Source organism: Eutrigla gurnardus (assembly GCF_963514095.1).
Source record: "Eutrigla gurnardus genome assembly, chromosome: 11".
Lineage (NCBI taxonomy): Eukaryota > Metazoa > Chordata > Actinopteri > Perciformes > Triglidae > Eutrigla > Eutrigla gurnardus.
In genome coordinates this window covers 29,011,032-29,030,752 of record NC_139925.1, presented here as the reverse complement: position 1 = coordinate 29,030,752, position 19,721 = coordinate 29,011,032, and the positions used below count along the sequence as shown (strand labels likewise).

General features: G+C 41.6%; 2 protein-coding genes across 5 annotated transcripts in view; both read right to left on the bottom strand.

Annotated features, from left to right (window-relative positions):
- LOC311021203 (uncharacterized protein) overlaps window positions 1–12,222 on the bottom strand; it is a 36,443-nt gene extending 24,221 nt beyond the window's left edge. For both annotated transcript variants that reach the window (XM_084021645.1, XM_084021646.1), the window contains exon 1: window positions 12,027–12,222. In XM_084021645.1, the coding sequence (XP_083877771.1) occupies window positions 12,027–12,137 (111 nt within the window). In that variant the 5' untranslated portion in view covers window positions 12,138–12,222. The remainder of the gene's footprint in view (window positions 1–12,026) is intronic.
- A 198-nt stretch (window positions 12,223–12,420) lies between these two features.
- The window catches only part of acss1 (acyl-CoA synthetase short chain family member 1), a 102,163-nt gene continuing 94,862 nt past the window's right edge, over window positions 12,421–19,721 (bottom strand). For 2 of the 3 annotated variants that reach the window (XM_084021635.1, XM_084021636.1), the window contains 2 exons: window positions 13,193–13,314; window positions 12,421–13,091 (listed from right to left, as the gene is read on the bottom strand). In XM_084021635.1, coding sequence (XP_083877761.1) covers window positions 12,891–13,091; window positions 13,193–13,314 — 323 coding nt within the window. In that variant the 3' untranslated portion in view covers window positions 12,421–12,890. The remainder of the gene's footprint in view (window positions 13,092–13,192; window positions 13,315–19,721) is intronic. The other variant, XR_014597991.1, reaches the window with a different exon arrangement.

The window sequence follows — 19,721 nt, the reverse complement described above, 5'->3', positions numbered from 1 at the left end:
TAAACATAAATAATAGTAAAAACTCTCAACATAGGCTGTAGGTCCTTTGCTGCTGGAGTTGGGGCTCCAGCCGGTCTGAGCGGCACGCGAGGGCCTCGCGCCAGCCGAGGGTGGGAGCGGTGCCGCTGTTTCCAGGGCAGTGATTGGCTTTCACGTTATGTCAATCACTTTCTTTCGACAACGGTCTGGGGTTAGTAGCGTCGCACTTGAGCGAATATTTTTACTGTAAAGTTAGTTAATTTACTGAAGACAAAGAAATGTGTGCCCAACTTCAATGAAAGGATGAGTAATCCAAGTGACAGGTAAGATGCTAAATACCCTAAAGTCTTGTATTACTGTGTGTGTGTGTTTATGTATCGAGGGAGTGGGAGGGAGAGAGAGACCTGCCTCTGTATTACTATGTTGTAACACCGGTATGAGTGTATACATTGTCAGTGAAAAAAAAAAAGGCTATGTTATCCATTACATCTATTTTTAACATGACACATACATAGGGGTATTGGTTTCATAACTTTACATTTACATTTCTGCTCTAAAATACACAGGAATATAATTTGAATAACAGAAAGTGAGCGCACCATTATCTATAATAAACTCTATACAATTTTAGGCAGAATTTCCATCCAATAAATATATGTAGCCCCAACTCAAACTAAGTAAATCCATTCAGTATAATGTAATTTACATTTACATTTGGGTCATTTAGCAGACGCTTTTGTCCAAACTTGTCCTACTTACAATAAGTACATTGTCAAAAGAAGGAAACAAAGAAACCACAACGTATCATTGCCGATAAAGTAAGAGCTAAAATTGAGTTAGTCCAACTAATTATTATGAAATAAATAGAGCTATTCAATACAATGAATAGCTCAAAACGTTTTTTAAATCCAATTATTATATTAGATAGAAATATTTTACTTTAAATGTGTATTAACTCTGTTTGCTCAAGTACTCACAAAGTATGAATAATGTATTACACATGGGTACATGGACTACAAATTATATAATATACAGCTGAAGTGCAGAAAACGTAATAGCCACCTCACTGATGGTTGAACTTAAAAAGAGCACAAAAATGACAATTACCTACATAAACTGCCATGCCACTGCCAAAACAGGCACATTAACACATATTAGCATCTGCATTTTGAAAGATGGATCAGCAAATTTGAAGCAAACCACTCTAAGAAGGGCTTGAATCATATATAACGTATATATACACTCAGCATCAATGAAAACTTAACACTTAGAATACCACTCTAGTTTTAGCTCAGAGTTTAGTATTTGCATTTACTACTCATACTTGAGTAGTAATGAGCCAAACAAGTGAAATCTGGGTGGTTGTTTTGCCATTGACCTACGGTCACACCTCACTGCACTTGCTTTGTAATTAGAGCAATGTCGTTGTGCTCGTTCTGTTTGCTGCCAATCCTGTGAGTTTTTGGGATTGGTTCTTGTTCTCTATAAAAAGCCATGTTGAAAAAATGACTTTTCATTGTCCTGGATGCCATTATGCCTCGCCTATCAGAGAACGACCGACATCGAGCTTTGGGTCTGTTGGAGGGTGGACTGTCGATTCGACAGGTGGCCCATAGAATGGGTTGTTCTCCACCCACAATAATGAATTTGAGACGCCGGTTCAACGAAACCCAGTCTGTGAGGGATAGAGCACGTCCTGGACGCGAAAGAGTGACGACTGAGGCCGACGACCGTTACATTGTGATGCAGCACCTGCGGGACAGGTTCCAGACAGCTGCCCAGACGGCTGCAGAGACTCCAGGCAGGCACCAACCACGCATCAGTACCAGTACTGTACGTTGGCGCCTGCATTCTGCCAACTTAGCGGCCAGAAGACCCAATATTGGACCTGTCTTGACCAATGAACGTCGCCAGAATCGTGTGGAATGGGCTCGGCGCCACCTACCCTGGACTCAGGCACACTGGCGTGGAGTCCTCTTCTCTGATGAGTCCAGATTCCGTCAGTACAGGAGCGACGGACGTCAGCGGGTGTGGCGCCGCCCTGGGGAGAGGTATGCACAGTGCTGCGTGCGTCAGCGCGATCGATGGGGTGGTGTGGGTGTTATGGTGTGGGCTGGCATCTCTGCCAACCATAAAACCCCACTGGTCATCATTAATGGCAACCTCACTGCCAGACGTTACATTGAAGAGGTGCTGGAGACAACGTGTGTGCCGTTCATCAGGAATCATCCTGAGATCAGCATTCTGCAGCAGGATAACGCCCGCCCGCATGCTGCACGTGTCACCACAGCGTATCTTGAGCAACAGAACATCGATGTGCTGGACTGGCCACCATACTCGCCGGATCTCTCACCCATTGAGCACCTCTGGGACCAGCTGGGACGACGTGTCTCTCGACGTGTGCCTCCACCCAGGAATCGCCAGGAACTGGTGGCTGCGTTGCACCAGGAATGGGCAAACATACCCCAGGACAATGTTGGACGTCTTATACGGTCAATGCGTAGACGTTGTGTGGCCTGTCTTGATGCTAATGGCGGTAACACAAGATATTGAAATTTCAGGAATTTGGAAATTGGGCATGTCATTGTTAAATGTCAATAAAATTATGAAACTCATCAGTAAAATATCCATACTAACCGAATATAAAAGTTAAAGTACCTACATCAAAAGGATCCGACCACACATAAAAAAATACCAGTGTTAAGTTTTCATTGATGCTGAGTGTATATTTGTTCCAGATTCTGAACCTTCACCACATTTGGAAAGGCAAGTATTTCACTTAAGTCACAACTTTGAAAAATAAGGATCTTCACTCTTGTAATGACTATTGAATTACACAATAATGTGTGGGATAGGGTTGGGCATCGTTTGGATTTTACCGATTCCGATCCTCTGTTTCGATTCCTGTTCTAAACGATTCTCGATTCCGATTCTTTGAGGTGCAGGTCAACAGGTCCAGTGTTGCCACAGTTACTTTGAAAAGTAGTACTCTTGACTTCACTTAACTTAAATAATTGTTTGCATATTGTAATGGCAGTAACATCATGAATGAACATTTTATGAATATTGAACCGGCATTAGAGCAGCAAGGATTGGTTTTATGAAACAAATGAGCACAGTCCTAAAGTATGAGCGGCGTGATGACGAAGGGAGGGGGCGGGGCCAGCAAGCAGTGAGACATTTCTCCACGAAACACTCAAGAGAGACTCCGCTCGCATTTCAGCACAGACTGAGTTAGCAGGAGCTCCGTGAAATCGAGAACTCGTCTTGTTTATTGACACTGCCTTTTCACCGTAACCGGGCGGGACCTGCTCGTTTAATGTGGTTGTGCCATGCTGTGACTCTAAATGTTTTTTCAAGTTTGACGTTGTATTCTTGAAAGTAGACAACACTTTGTTGTGAACACAGAGTGTACAACGAACCTTTATGTTGCCATCTTTTGCTGAGATGAAGTCGAAATAATGCTTGTATTTCCAGCTGGAAAATGCGTATCTCTCCCCCTCCATTGTTTACATTTCTGCCGGTAAAGCCGACTACACGCGGCCGTCCGTGAAGGTGTCGGCTAACATACGTCACCCCCGAAACGCACGAAGAAAGCAGATCTTTTTTTTACTGACAAAAATAGTAACGCACCGTGTATTTGGATAAGTAACTTTAATCTGACTACTGGTTTGGCAATAGTAGCGCGTTAGACTACTCGTTACTGATCGTTCTATCGCGGAGTCTCCGCACGCCGGGCGGAGTAATACAAACAAACTAGTGCGGACGTTTAAGAACTGAAAAAAAAGGATCGCAATTCCAACAGCTTCTTCCGGATCTCGATGCCCAACCCTAGATATAATACAATTTATTGTTGTGAACCTATTGAAATGTCCTAATTATATAATTTTTAAGTCACGGAGAACTTCCAAAAGCCTGGAACAAATACTGAAAAGTATTGAAGAATTGGCACAACCTGTGACCAATATAAAGGATTGCAGTCATTACAATGCTGATGGCCTTTGGGGAGATGTCTGCAAAAGCCTGGAAGTGCCCAATACATCAGTGAATCGGCAAAAACTTTATAAGGCCGCTGCACATTTTTGGAAGGTATTTAGTCGTCTGTCAAATTATTTAATGGCAACATAATTGGTGGCCATTTTGAGGATGGAAACTCATGTTTAAATTGTCAATGTGTTAATGTTATTTTGAAAATGTAAATAAATGCTACAAATGATAATAGGATAGAAAAATGTATCTAAAAATATTGTGACTTTTTTATAGGACACCTCAGGGATAAAGCAACTTAAAAGTGACAGATGCTGATGCTGAGGAGAGGGAACACATCGCCTCCTCGGTAAATTCTCTGATGTTCCAGTCAAAACATTTTGTTATTGTTACCCATGCCACTTTTGTCGTATACAATTTGAAGGAATACAAATTATTGTTAGAGTGGCCACTGTACAGTGAGCCAGACATTATTTGATTATTTATATTTATCTTTGGTTGTATACCGATGATGTGATCCTCAAATGTTTACTTACAGATGTCAGATCCAGTGCTGTCATTGTAAGATATTAGCAGAACAATAAGTGGATATATATCGCTGTTCATTACATGAAATTATGTTTTCAGTTCCTACTACTTCAGAAAATGACTATTACTAATGTACTGACACTGTGCCACATCAATTTAATATTAATTTACAGTTCTGTATGCTCTTGTGTGTGATTGCATTATATAGAAGCTGATAGGCTATTAATTAAAATGCTTTTCTGTGCCTTTTTACCTACAAAAGTATGACAGTGATGTTGGAGACACTCATCTGTCTCCACCTTTGAAACAAGAGGATGAATGTTCATCTTCATTTGAAAAGGTATATTCCTACTTTTCCTTTTCCTTTTCAAGTGATGTTATAATAGCATTTATTTCAAGTGTTTGTTCACTTTTTGAGACTACACTGGACGAAGATGATGAAGTCCAGAGTAATTTTGAATACAAATCAATCTAGCCCATACAAATTAGAAATTGTCTATTTTTTTAAACAAAAAGCTAAAAATATCTGGTGTTAAATTTTCTGTTATTATCAATGGTGTACTTTAAAAAATAATAATAATGACACTATTTTCAGGGCTATTCTTGGGGTGATTTAGCATTATATGAAACAGCTTGGGCAGCTTTAGTAATACATAGTGGCAAAATACTTAAATAAGGGTGCTCATTTAACCTTTTTAATTTCATATCACAAAACATTTTTTTATATCTGAAAATTTACTGTGTTCCAGGATAATGACAAGGAATCCAACCTGGCTGAATCTGCTTACATGTCAACAGAGAGCAGTGAGGCAGAAGAGACATTTTTCTCATGTAGTGTGCCACAGCAGCCATGTTTCTTTTTGATTGATAAAAAGGAATGGCAAGACCTGAGGAAATCTCAGAGAGGAAAATGTTTTCAAGGGTTACAGTGGACAAATGTGATTGCCAGTCAGTTCACCCGTACTGCAGCTTTGGTTTTAAACGGCATGCATTAAAAACCCTGCGGTCACAAAGAAGCGCACCCATCTTCAAATGTAATGGATACTGTCGATTTGAAGATTGCCCCATTGCTGTTACTGTCGAAGTCAGAGATGAGGTCACCCTGAAGGCAGATGCGGTATTCACAGGAGATCAGGTGTGCCACAGTACCACTGAACTCAAAAGGCCAGTCCGTGCAGATGCACGTTCATCCGTTGGAGAAACCCTTGAAACGAAGTTACCAAGAAGCCTTTTTTTGGACTCCATGCAGAAAATTCCTGAGATGGTGATAGAATCAGGCTGCAGGGACGAAGCACCGAGAAAAGAGGTTCTAAGGAACATCGCATGGACCCAAAGACAACTAAAAAGACCTCACTCGAACAAACTTTGAAGTCTCCAAATGCTAATTGACCAAAAAACAGGAACAGACAATGAAGTCCTGCAGAGGGTTATGATGCACCCAAATGGAATAATGCTGTGGTCAAAAAAGACACTGTCAGTTTTTTACCAAAGATGCAAAGAAGACATTGTGTATCTGAATGCAACAGGAAGTATAGTTCAAAAAGAAAGTGGCAAAAGTCCACCATACTATGTGTATGAATTAGTTGTGCGGAATCTTTCCAAGAGGGCCTCTCCTCTTCCTGACTTGTGACCCCACCACAGCATCTGTCACCTACTTTCTGCAGGCTTTCCAAACTGATATGATGAAGTTGTATGGGAAAAGGGCAGTGAAGAGGCCAGTGATGATCATTTGTGATGGCTCTTTAGTGCTTCTGCAGTCCATTTCTTTTACATTCTGCAGACTACATCTAGAGGATCTTCTGCAGAAGTACTTTGAAGTCATCACTGGCCAACATCAAGCAGAAAGGTTTGACCTTCCCATTCTGCACAGATGCTTAAGCCACATAATGAAGAATGCAAAGGATCTGTGCAAAAAGCAGTAGGTATTTTTTTATTTTAACTATTTTATAGTACAATCAAAAATTTAACTAAATGTTAATTTATTTTTTCTGATTTTATTTTTAGTGTTCAAAACCATTACAAGCTGGCCATGCATATATTTGGGCTACTTGCATGTTCCACAACTCTAAAAGAGATGGATAAGGTAATTCTCAGCCACAGTCCTGTTCTGTAGTCCTTGCACTGGAGACAATGTGTCAAAGCACTACAGCATCCTCCAAGTCCTTATGCAGCAAATGTGAACATTTGAAGTTGAGGAAGAAAAAATTGTTGCTGAGGACTACAAGGTAATTCACAAAATTCTACTTCTATTCATTGTGTACACTGTTGAAAGCATACATGGATTTCATGGACTATAATAACCTTGGTGTTTACATGAGTATATTTAGTTAGAATTGTGTGAAATTGCAGAAATTCTATTGTTCTTTAGAGCTTACACAGTTTTCATTTACTTTTTTTCAGTGTGATGTCACTGCCACACCTATCCAGAATCACTTCCAAGTAATAGTTGACAGGGCACCTCTTGACCATGACGGTGAAGAAAACAACTATCATGCACCAAATTTCATTGCCCGGTTGGCTAAATACTTCCTGCCACATGGCACTCTGTGGTCTGGTCTGATGCTAGGTAGTGTTTACAAGTTCTTTTTTAAAAGTGTAGTAATTTTTAAAAACAACATATTAACAATATAGGGTCATTCCGTGACAACTCAGCCACCCATGTACATGACACCTCTCAGATTTTGCTGAAAAGCGGTGAAAATATGCCTTATGTTACCAAACGAGGGAATCTGAAGTTTCAGGTCAATATCTCAAACGGTTTGCCCGTGGCGTCCATTTGAATTTCAAGTGCCACACCCCTTTTTGACACATTGGAATTTCACATTGTGGCCATCACCTCAAATGTTTTTAAATCATTAGAGAAGACCATGATAGAGAAGCTTCGAACAGCTGTGGAACCAGCGCTTGATAAATATCAATTTGCCTACACCAAAAACCGCAGCACAAGTGATGCCATAGCGACTGTAATGCATCTTGTTCTGAAGCACCTAGAAAATCCAGCTGGATATGCTAGACTTCTTTTTGTTGATTTTAGTTCCGCTTTTAATCTCATTCAACCACACATTCTTTTGAAGAAATTAGTTCAGCTAAATGTCAATCCTTTCTTAATTCGGTGGTACTATTCTTTTTTATCGAATAGGCCACAGCAGGTTAAGTTTAACTCAGCTCTGTCTGATCTGGCTGTATGCAGCACTGGTGCCCCCCAGGGGTGTGTTAGCTCACCTTTTCTGTTCACGTTGTATACCAACGACTGTGTCAGTTCTGAGCCAAATCAATTGACAGTAAAATTTTCTGATGACACTGTCATACTTAGCCTGCTTACCAAACATACTAATTTGAGTGTTCATCAACTTGCAGTTGACAAGTTTGTCAACTGGTGTGATGCCCACTCGCTGCTTATTAATACAACTAAAACTGTTGAGATGTTGTTGGATCCTAGATCAATGGGAGACCAGAGCCCTGTGGCCGTCCATGGCCAGGACATTGTGCAGGTCAAAACATTCAGGTACGTTGGTGTCTATGTTGACACAGGTGGCCAATGTTTGTGCCAAAATTCACCAACGTCTCCATTTCCTACGTAGGCTGGAGTTTGCAAAAATATTATGCTAATTTTTTATAGAGCAGCAATTGAGTCAATACTCCGCTATGGTATCACCAGCTGGTTTGGTAACTTAACTGTTAAATCTAGAGCTGAAATCTCAAGCCTTGTCAAAACTGCTGGCAAGATTATGGGAATAACACCCCCCCCTAAATCCACAGGATCTTTTTGAGCAGGCGACGATCAGACAGGCAAATGCCATTTTAACAGATAGTTCTCATGTGCTGAATAGTGAATATACTCTCCTGAACTCTGGAAAGAGATATAGGCTTCCCTTGTGCAGGCACAATCGATACAAACATTCCTTTGTGCCTGTATCAACCAAGCTTCTCAACAGCAGGAAATTATTGCGATTTTTCTGTGTATACGAACATAGGCTATGTGTATATGGAAATGACTGTATTATGAGTCAAACTATGGATATGAGTGAATGGATTAATGTATGCTTGAGGTTATGTGATGCTGATATGAATGTATATTTATGATTACAGTTAGAGTAGCGGTGTGGATGCATGTGAATGACGTTTACGTCGGCTTGCTGCATGTGCAGGATTGTCCAGTGTGGTCTGTTTACTCCACCAGTCTTTTAACTTGATGTTCTTTTTGTACTGTATGTGTTTTTTATGTAAGCAACATGTTCCCTGTCTCCGCAACAAATTTCTCCCTGGTGGAGACCAATAAGCTAACCTAACCTAACCTAACATTTCATTTGTTGGCATTTTTGGAGGCCCATAACTTCTGTTCCAATAGTGATAGAAGGCCTGCAAATTGCTCTGTTGGTTCATTGTAATGTGTACTACACAATTCTACACAATTCTTCCTTACTGTTTGGGTGAGAGGTGGGTCACCAAAGTCCATAGATTAATTTTACAAAAACATCACCATGTTTATCTGGAAATGCTATTGACTCTTCCAGCCCATTAAGAATGAATTAACAGTTATTGATTGGTTTGGGTTACACTCAAACAAATTGCTCCCACATTTAAACAATTGACTGGACTGAAAACAAATAAAACATAAAGCAAAATAAAATCATACAACTAAAAAGATATTAAACATAAACAAAACATTTAAAATTATCTCTGCACGTTCTGCTTCCCAAAAATGCAAAGTTTATCTGAACCCCCACCAGTGGTACCATACCCTTCAAATTCATTTTGGCAAGAGCAAAGGTCCCAAATATAACAAATAATCCTGTTTAGGATAACTGATCATTCATCGTGGTGCTAGGAGCACCCAAAAAGTGAAAAATAATTTTGTCCGTCAATAAAAAATTGGACTTTGGTGACCCACCTCTCACCCAAACAGTAAGGAAGAATTGTGTAGTACACATTACAATGAACCAACCGAGCAATTTTCAGCCTTCTATCACTATTAGAACAGAAGTTATGGGCCTCCAAAAATGCCAACAAATGAAATGCAAAATTCCAATGTGTCAAAAAGGGGTGTGGCACTTCAAATTGAAATGGACGCCACGGGCAAACCGTTTGAGATATTGACCTGAAACTTCAGATTCCCTCGTTTGGGCATACATAAGGCATATTTTCACCACTTTTCAGCAAAATCTGAGAGGTGTCATGTACATGATACCCCGATTTTGGCTGTTTTAACATGGAATGACCCACTTTCTACTGTAATGGTATCAAATGTCGGTTTTTCACTGTTAAAACAAAACTGGCAAAACCTTGTTTTCTTGCCATAATTGATGAGTTTAGAGTAAATTTGAATTTTATAATTTAGACTTAAATTTACAGTTTAAAAACCTTTCATATTTCATGGCACAAACTTTAATTTATATATTATTTTCATGTTCATTTTTAGACAAAATGTTTTTTTCAGGGGTAAAAACCTTTAGTTTTACATAAACTTATGGGCTTGAACACTATTACTAACTGTATAATCCGCAGTACTAGTGCTCTTTTACTGTAATAGTATAAAATGTCTGACCATTATATTTACGGTTGAATTCTGGCAACCACAGCTGCCTGTATTTTATTGTCAAAAAATACTGACAAAACCTTTATTTTTGCAGTTATTTATGGTCATGTTTACAGAGTAAGTTTGTATTTTATAATTTAGACTGTTCATTTTACAGTTAAATCTCTTAATACTTCATGGCACAAACTTTATTTTATACAGTATTTTCATGGTAATTTTGGGGCAAAACAAGGTGTTTTTCCGATGGTAAAACATTTATTCTTACGGTAAAATGTTAAATCAAACACTATTCTTAACCGTAGCATTAGCAATACTAGTGTTCATTTACCATAATAGTATAAAATGTCTGACCATCATTTTTATGGTCAAGTTCTGGCAACCACAGCTGCCGGTGTTTTACCGTTAAAAATACTGACAAAGACCTTTATTTTTACAGTAATTTATGGACATGTTTACAGAGTATGTTTGTATTTTATCATTTAGACTATTTATTTTACAGTTATAACCCTTCAAATGTCATGGCACAAACTATTTTATACAGTATTTTCATGCTAATTTTTGGGCAAAACAAGGTGTTTTTCAATGGTAAAAACATTTATTTTTACGGTAAAATGTTAAATCAAACACTATTCTTAACCCTAGAATCAGCAATATTATTGCTCATTTACCGTAATAGTAGAAAATGTCTTTCTGTAATTTTCACGGTAAAGTTCTGGCAACCACAGCCCTTTACCGTAAAAATTACTTTTTTTTTTAACAGTGTAAAACCATGCAGTAAAATGACTTGATATTTGCAATAATAATAATAGTCGGGTCACTCTGAACAAGAATCCATTGAAAATATTAGCAAACCTCTTAAGGAATAATTTTAATGATTTTTTGAAAATCAGGAAATTATTCATTCGCCTTGATGCACTTTGACAGTGGGAGTGATTTTGAATTGAATTCTTTATAAAACCATACAGTAAAATAACTTGATATTTGCAATTATAATAGTAAGGGTCACTCTGAACAAGAATCCATTGAAAATATTAGCAAACCTCTTAAGGAATAATTTTAATGATTTTTTAAAAATCAGGAAATTATTCATTCGCCTTGATGCACTTTGACAGTGGGAGTGATTTTGAATTGAATTCTTTATAAAACCATACAGTAAAATGACTTGATATTTGCAATGATAATAGTCAGGGTCACTCTGAACAAGAATCCATTGACAATATTAGCAAACCTCTTAAGGAATAATTTTAATGATTTTTTGAAAATCAGGAAATTATTAATTCGCCTTGATGCACTTTGACAGTGGGAGTGATTTTGAATTGAATTCTTTATAAAACCATACAGTAAAATGACTTGATATTTGCAATTATAATAGTCAGGGTCACTCTGAACAAGAATCCATTGACAATATTAGCAAACCTCTTAAGGAATAATTTCAATTAATTTTTGAAAATCAGGAAAATATCCATCCGCCAGTATGCACTTTGATACTGGGAGGGATTATGAATTGGATTTTTTATAAAACCATACAGTAGAATGTCTTGATATTTTCACATTGAAAATATTAGCAAACCTATAATTTTCCTCATGTTTAAACGTTGTACTGCTTTCCCATGCATTTTGGGCACGTCGGGCACCCCTGTAATTGCAGAAATAGATACGCAACAGATTTCAAGCGGCGGCTGGCTTGACGGGGATTTTTCAATCGGCGGCTGGCGTGACCGCAGTCAGATTTCCTCCCGAAAACGCTCGTCTAAACGTGGAATAAAAAGTGAAGACGCGACGCCACTTTTGCGTCTTCTGTTTAGACCGTCATCATGTAAACGTAGCCTTAAGCTGTCAGACAGATGTAGTGAGGTCAAAAGTACAATATTTAAAGAGGAAGCACTCCGTGAAAGTCAAAGTACTTCCAATCTGTGCAGCAGTAGTATATGTATTTGTCAATCAGAAGCAACTGTGCGTATACGATGTCTGTATGATGGATATATGACTGACTGACCTCGGGCTTCGAGTCTTCTTCTTCTTTCTGTCTCGTTTTGAGTGTCTGGCGGATTTCAGTCACCGCCGTCACCATGAACTCCTCCACCAGCTTCTCCACAGAGGACCACATGCTACCGAAACACCGCAACGGGAGTTCAACACCACCGTTCCACTTCACACTCGACCCGTCCGTGTTGTTACGCTTGAGCGGCCATTCCCACTTCATTTACGGCCGTTTTTACGACAGCAGCAGTGAAGGAGTCCGTACATCGCCCCCTGCCGGCCGGAGTTCAACGACAAGCTAGCTAGTAGTTGACAGACGGACGGACGGACAGACAGACAGATAGATAGTGATATTTATGTACTGTAAGATTTAAAACAGACAGACAGCAGAGTTCACATTTATTAGTACATCTTTATTGCTTTACATTTATCACACACATTTATGATATGAGTGTTTGATCCGTTCAACTGTTCAAACAATTTCAGCTGCAAACTATGAATACAAATGTGTTCATGTTCACAAAATATGTATCTGTTTATCTATAAAAATATCCTGAAAACAAACTACAGGGGGAAAATAGAAGAAATAATAAAACGACTTGATTCAGATGTTTCTAGGCTGAAACTTTATTTGACTTAATTTGAATTGAAATTTCATTTAAAATGACCAAATATGTAATATGTTTAACAAAAAGTTATTTATCAAATTTTTTATGCCAAATTGGTTCCGTCTGAAGGTTGTCAATTATTATCAGTTTGATAAATACTCTGGAACACATGATTAATGTTCAAATGAAAACTTCCCTGACCAGCTGTGAGTCTACCTGAAGAACCATGATGTCATTGGTACCTGAGCACCTGCCTATTTCCTCCCTGGGTTTTAACGTGGCGGCAAATTCTTCTTCATCTCTCCTTCTCTCTGCTTCCTGTACTGCTCGTGGGCCTCGATGATCTCCCTGACAACGGACGGGTCGTCCAGAGTCGACACATCGCCAAGGTCACCTGTCGTCTCTGTAGCAACCTTCCTGAGGAGCCGCCTCATGATCTTCCCAGAGCGAGTCTTCGGCAGCCGCTTCACCACCTGAGAGGACGACAGGAAATACAGAGTGGTGTAAAAATCAACAGAGACACTGACGTTCTGCCGGTGTTCCAGGTGTTCTAGGTGTTCCAGGTGTGCCTCACCAGGAAGTGCTCCGGCACGGCGTATCTGGCGATCTTCATGGAGACAAGTTCTCTGAGCTGCTGCATGACGATGGGGGGGTCGGTACCAAAGTCATCCTTCAAAACCACGAAGGCAAAAGGTACTAAGGACACAGACATAGAAACATGCATGCACACGCACACACACACACACACACACGCACATACATAAAATGCGACCAATCAAAGATCTTCTCTTCATCAATGATAATGTGAAAGCTTCATAATAACGATAAATAATAAATACATTATGTTGGACAGATTAATCTTCTGCTGTGTGATTGGCGCTTTATCATCACACTGTATGTTTATGTTCTTTAGTTGGCACAGTCGTGTCCCTCTTTGTAACGTCCCTCCTGTACTGTACATTTAGACCAGCCAGAGGCAGCAGAGCATTACAAATAAAATTGCATGTTCCACTTTATATTCCATTGACTGCACAACACACTGATATAAAAGCCCTTTTCCACCAACAGTTAGATTGATGCCTTTAAAAAAGAGCTGTCATCATGATCACAAGGCTGACTGTTTTTATTTGTTTAAATGTTCTTGTTAGGATTGTATCAAGATATTCTATGCTTTTATTGATTTACATACTCTGATGCAGGGCATGAAATGTGCAAACTTTTGTGATTGGTGGGTGAAACTGTCAATCTACCTGCCACATTGGCGGGTAGCCAACAGGACAACACTGAACAAGTGTTGTGTTGTTGACCAATCAGAGGTGTATTCCATCAAACTCAAAGCGCAGAGCCGGGCTAGTCCTCGTGATTTCGTCACGTGAAAGACCAAAAATGAACCCTGGCCGGCCATGTGCGAAGCCGGCACGTTACTTCTACACTATCCTCACGTTTAGGAAAAAAAAGGAACTGGGCTCCTCATCTCATCCAGGTGGTCCTACCAGGTCCTTCCTCTGGACCACCTACCCCGATCTGCACTTGAATTCCATGCCGTCTCTGTCACCCTTCCTTTCAAGCTCAACATCATAGTGATCTATCACCCACCCGGTCCTCTCTGTGACTTTTTAGATGAGATGGATGCCCTCCTGAGCTGCTCCCCTGATGATGGCACACCACTCCTCGTCCTCGGTGACTTCAACATCCACCCGGGAAAGCTGCACTCATCTGAATTCATTGACTTCTATCCGCATTTGACCTTACACTCCCCCCCTCTCCACCCACTCACCGAGCCGGGAACCAACGTGACCTTGTCTTCACAAAACCCTGTGGCATCTCAGCACTTTCTGTTACCCCGCTCACCGTGTCCGACCACCACTTTGTGACTTTCTCCCTCCCCATGGAGCCCACCACATCCCTCCCCTCTACGCCTCGAACTGTCACCAGCCGCCGCAACCTGAAATCCCTCACTCCCTCCGCTCTCTCCTCAACTGTTATTTCCTCACTACCATCCACAGAACAGTACTCCTTAATGCCTACTGAGGAAGCCTCCTCCATCCTGATGTCCTCACTCTCCTCTTCTTTGGACACTCTCTGTCCCCCCATCTCACGACCTGCGCGATCATCTCCCTCCCCTCCCTGGCTGTCTGAACCTCTGCGAACCAACAGATCATTGTTGCGAGCGTCAGAGAGAAAATGGAAGATTTCGGGCCAGCACGAGGACCTTGCTCACTACCACCACCTCCTCTCTGATTTCACCTCAACTGTTTCAGCTAAATCTGCCTTCTACCTGGCAAAGATCAACTCTTCCGCCTCCAACCCCAGGAAACTCTTCTCCAGGTTTTCCTCCCTCCTCACCCCTCCTACCCCTCCTACCCTCCCCCTCCTTCCTCCCTTACTGCTGATGACTTTGCAACTTACTTTACCAAGAAAGTAAATGACATCAGCTCCTCATTCACGCCTATTCCCTCCCAGAAAACATCTCCCCCAACTCTCAACTCTGATGGCCTTACCAGCTTTAGCCCCCTCACCTCTGAAGACGTTCACGCACTTATTACATATAACCGTGCCACCACCTGCTCCCTTGACCCGATTCCCTCCTCTCTTCTCCACGACATCTTGCCATTCCTCACCACCGTGATCAACTCCTCCCTCACCTCAGGTGTCATTCCAGCGGCTTTTAAGACTGCTACAGTGAAGCCTCTCCTTAAAAAACCCACCCTAGACGCTACTGACATCCAAAGCTACAGACCTGTATCTCTTCTTTCATTCCTCTCTAAAACCTTGGAACGTGCCGACTACAACCAACTGTCATCTTATCTCTCGCAGAACAACCTCCTTGACCCTAATCAATCAGGATTCAGGACTGCTCACTCCACTGAGACGGCCCTCCTCACAGTGACCGAGTCCCTGCGAGACGCCAGAGCCTCATCCCACTCCTCCATTCTCATTCTCCTCGACCTATCTGCTGCATTCGACACAGTCAACCACCAAATCCTCCTCTCCACCCTGGCTGAACTTGGCATAACTGACTCTGCTCTCACCTGGTTTACATCATACCTGACAAATCGCACCTTTCAGGTCACATGGAATGGCTCTGTGTCCAAACCTTGTTCTCTGGACACGGGTGTCCCTCAAGGCTCAGTATGAGGACCGCTTCTGTTCTCGCTATACACCAGATCACTAGGTTCTGTTATTACATCGCATGGATTCTCCTACCATTGCTACACAGATGACACCCAGCTGTTCCTCTCTTTTCCCCCAACCTCTGACACTCACATTGCAACTCCCATCTCGGACTGTCTGGCTGACATCTCTGTCTGGACAACTGCACATCACCTCAAGCTTAACCTGAATAAAACCAAACTCCTCTTCATCCCAGGGAAAGACTGCCCTCGCATGGACCTGTTGGTCACTGTCGAGGGCATCACAGTATTACCTTCCTCAACTGCGAGGAACCTGGGTGTAATCCTCGATGACCAACTATCCTGCACCCCCAACATCACTGATGTGGCCCGATCCTGCAGATTTGCCCTCTACAATATCCGCAGGATTCGATCCTTCCTCACAAAGGATGCAACACAACTCCTGGTCCAAGCACTGGTCATCTTCCACCTTGAATACTGCAACTCTCTCCTGGCCAGACTCCCGGCCTCTGCGACTAAACCATTGCAGCGTATCCAGAACGCTGCAGCACGCCTTATCTTCAATCTACCCAAATTCTCCCATGTGACCCCCCTCCTCCGTGACCTCCACTGGCTCCCTGTTGCAGCACGCATTCCAATTCAAGACGATGGCACTGGCCTTCAGGGCCATCAATGGAACGGCACCCATCTACCTTCAAACACTGGTCAAACCTCACACCCCAAAGCGAGCACTTCGCTCCTCTACTTCAGCTGGCCGGCTGGTAACACCATCGCTGAAATCAAACAAATGTCGCTCAGCAAAGTCCAGACTCTTCTCTGTTCTGGCGCCTCAGTGGTGGAACGAACTCCCAACCAATGTCAGGACAGCAGAGTCATTTGCCATCTTCCGAAAAAGGCTCAAGACTCACCTGTTCAGACTTCACCTCGACTCTACATAGCATGACCCACTAACCCCCCCCCCCCCCCCCAAAAAAACCCTTACCTATAGCACTCTGATCATAGCACTGTTACTCTTAAGCTACTACTTTACTCAGATGCGCACCTAACACTTGTTCTATTTATAGCTCTTACTTTATCGGCAATGATACGTTGCAGTTTCTTTGTTTCCTTCTTTTGACAAATGTACTTATTGTAAGTCGCTTTGGACAAAAGCGTCTGCTAAATGACCTAAATGTAAATGTCTTTTCGGCCATTTGCGCTGATTCGACATTCACGGTTCTGGGCTGGCTTTATATCCCGTGAACACGCTTAACACACGACAGCGTTCACCTGGCTTGAATTAGCCTTAACAAGGCGCGGCTGAAATGCGTTAATGGAATGGGTTTAGCCGCAAGTGGAAGTTGGCGTTAGTTCTAACCAGGCTTAACCAGGTAAGCGTCGCCTTAATTAGCGAGTTTGGTGGAATACCCCTCAGGGCCCGTTTCACAAAGCAGGTTTAACAAACTCTGAACCTAACCCTGAACTCTGAGTTGACCAACTCTGAGATGGGAAACTCGGAGTTTTCGGTTTCAGAACAGCGGTTCTGAATTAGTTCAGTCAACTCTGAGTATGTAAACTCTGAGTTATGCGCGTGCTTGCCAACTCTACAAAGCCATCATCAATGGAGCTCCGATACTACGATTCACCATGGCAACCTGGAGAGCGTTATTAGATATTACTGAGTGTTTATGTAGAAAACGAGCTCATCCTTAGTAAGTGGAGCAACGTAACTGCAGCAAAGTAGCGATAGTTGGCGTGGCAGACAATTACTGCCCAATCTAATGTGTATAACTGAATGAAACAGTCGATTGATCTAAAGGTAATAAGTCTTTATTTTCAGCTTCATAGAGCGTCTCTTTGGTGTAACGGTTAGCAACGCAGCTCACGGTGCAGGCGACGGGTTCAACTCCCGTAGTTCACAAAGTACTGCAATGAACAAATAATCATTTTCATTGGGTGTAATCCCCCAGGGACAAAAAGAAAGTGGCTTCAGTTGAAAATTAAGCATAAGAATATTGCGCAAATACGTTGACTAAGGCATATGATTTTAATCATATTTCACATATTAAACAGTAAATAAAAGCAGGTATTTAAACACAGGAATGTACTTAAACATTTCATAAATCTCCCGTTCGCAAAAAAGCTAGCTCTGCAAAGAATCTGGTTACGGATTATGTCCGCGATATGAAATGTTGAAAATGTCGAAGAATATTGTTTGGATAATATCTAATGTGATTGGTAGGAAAGGTAATCAAAATTCTCTCCCGACGCAAAGCTGCTAGAATCACTTTTATTTCCATATCGATTAGGTTGACAATGAAAGGACGGCGCATTTTTTCAGAGTTGGTTCAGATTCCGGAAAAAGGCGGAGACATGTAAGGAGAAACTCACGGTTTGTTGAAGCAAACCTGCTAGGGAGCAGGTTAGGTTCACGGAGTATGTTACCTGGGTAACTGACTCAGATTTAATGCTGAACTGGCTTTGTGAAACTGAAAAACCAAAGTTTCCCTCATCTCAGGGTTAACTAACTCAAGGTTTTCTCTAAACCTGCTTTGTGAAACGGACCCCAGGTAGCCTATGCGTGTTGTTGTGTGTTGTTAAGCACCCAAGCTATTTTCTTGGATTTCAAAACCAGAATGTGGCGGCATATCGCTGGTTTTTAGAGGCCGGCTGTAACAGGCCAACAAAAGGAGGACGAGGAGGACAATTTAAAAAAAAAAAAAAAAGACGTTTTAAGAGGAAGTGGAAAGTAAGCGGGGATGGCAAGGTTCGCGACTGGCTGGTCTATGACATCACAACAGAAGAAATGTACTGTCAGGATTGCCGTATGTATGGGAAAGCGAAATCAAACCCATTTGTAATCAAAACAAAAAACTTAAAGTTAGAGGCAATTAAGGACCACGAGTTCTCAAAAAAACAGTAGCACACGATCAACTGTAAAGTGGGGAAGACGGCTCCCCTAGAGCTGACAGCTGCGGTCAAGGCACTGACGTCCATGAAAACAGCACAGTTGGAGAGGATGAAGCTCCTGTTTCGGAATGTCCATGCAATTGGAAAGAAGATGAGACCCTTCTCTGACTACGTGTGGATGTGCGAGTAAGTACCAACCTGCTTTAACGTTAGTAGATAACTAAAGTACAGCAGAGTGACACAGGTCTGAAGCCAACCGGAAGCTTAGAGGATCGTTCCCTGACATCCTGGACCTTGTGGATCTGGTGTTATGCATGCCAGCATCAACAGCAGACTGTGAGTGTGGGTTTAATGTGATGAAGATGGTGAAGTCTGACTGGCGGTCTAGTCTCAAGTGTGAGACACTGTCTGACCTGCTCATGGTCCATCTGTCCTCCCCGTCAATAAAAGATTTTGACCCAAGCCCAGCGGTCAAGGTGTGGCATGCTAGCAGGTTAAGGTCATGGAGACCAGACCTCATGGAAGACCCAGCTGCTGCAGTGGTGGAGGAAGTGGAGGAAGCAGAGGGGAGTGTCTGCTCCTCCTCCTCTTTTGAGGACTCAGGGACCTCAGTCTATGCTCTGTGACAGGGTTTTTCAATCGTTGCTTGACCTTGACATTACAGTGTAATATGGTTTGGTTTCTGTTAATTATTATGATTGTTATTGTTGTTGTTTATCTAGTTGTTATTCAGTCAAAATAGTCAAAAATAGTCCAAATATTAGACTCTTGTCTTAAAAAGCAACATAACAGCAGGGTATTAACTAAATAAATAAGACCATTAGTGAGATGATTGGCTGTTTGTATTTCTGTTATTTTCTATTCTAAATGCCTGCCACACCAGGTCAGATACAGTTGTAAGTAATTATGTAGTAGGTCTAGTCATTAATGAGATTAGGTTGGTTAATAACTCGACAGCACTTTAATGTGTATTCTGTACACGTTCAAGAACCATTCTTATGCATTTCGTTCACCTTTATTTTAGGCACAAACTATTTTGGCTAGTAAAAATCTTCAGGCCCTGCTCTCATGCCTGTGTTT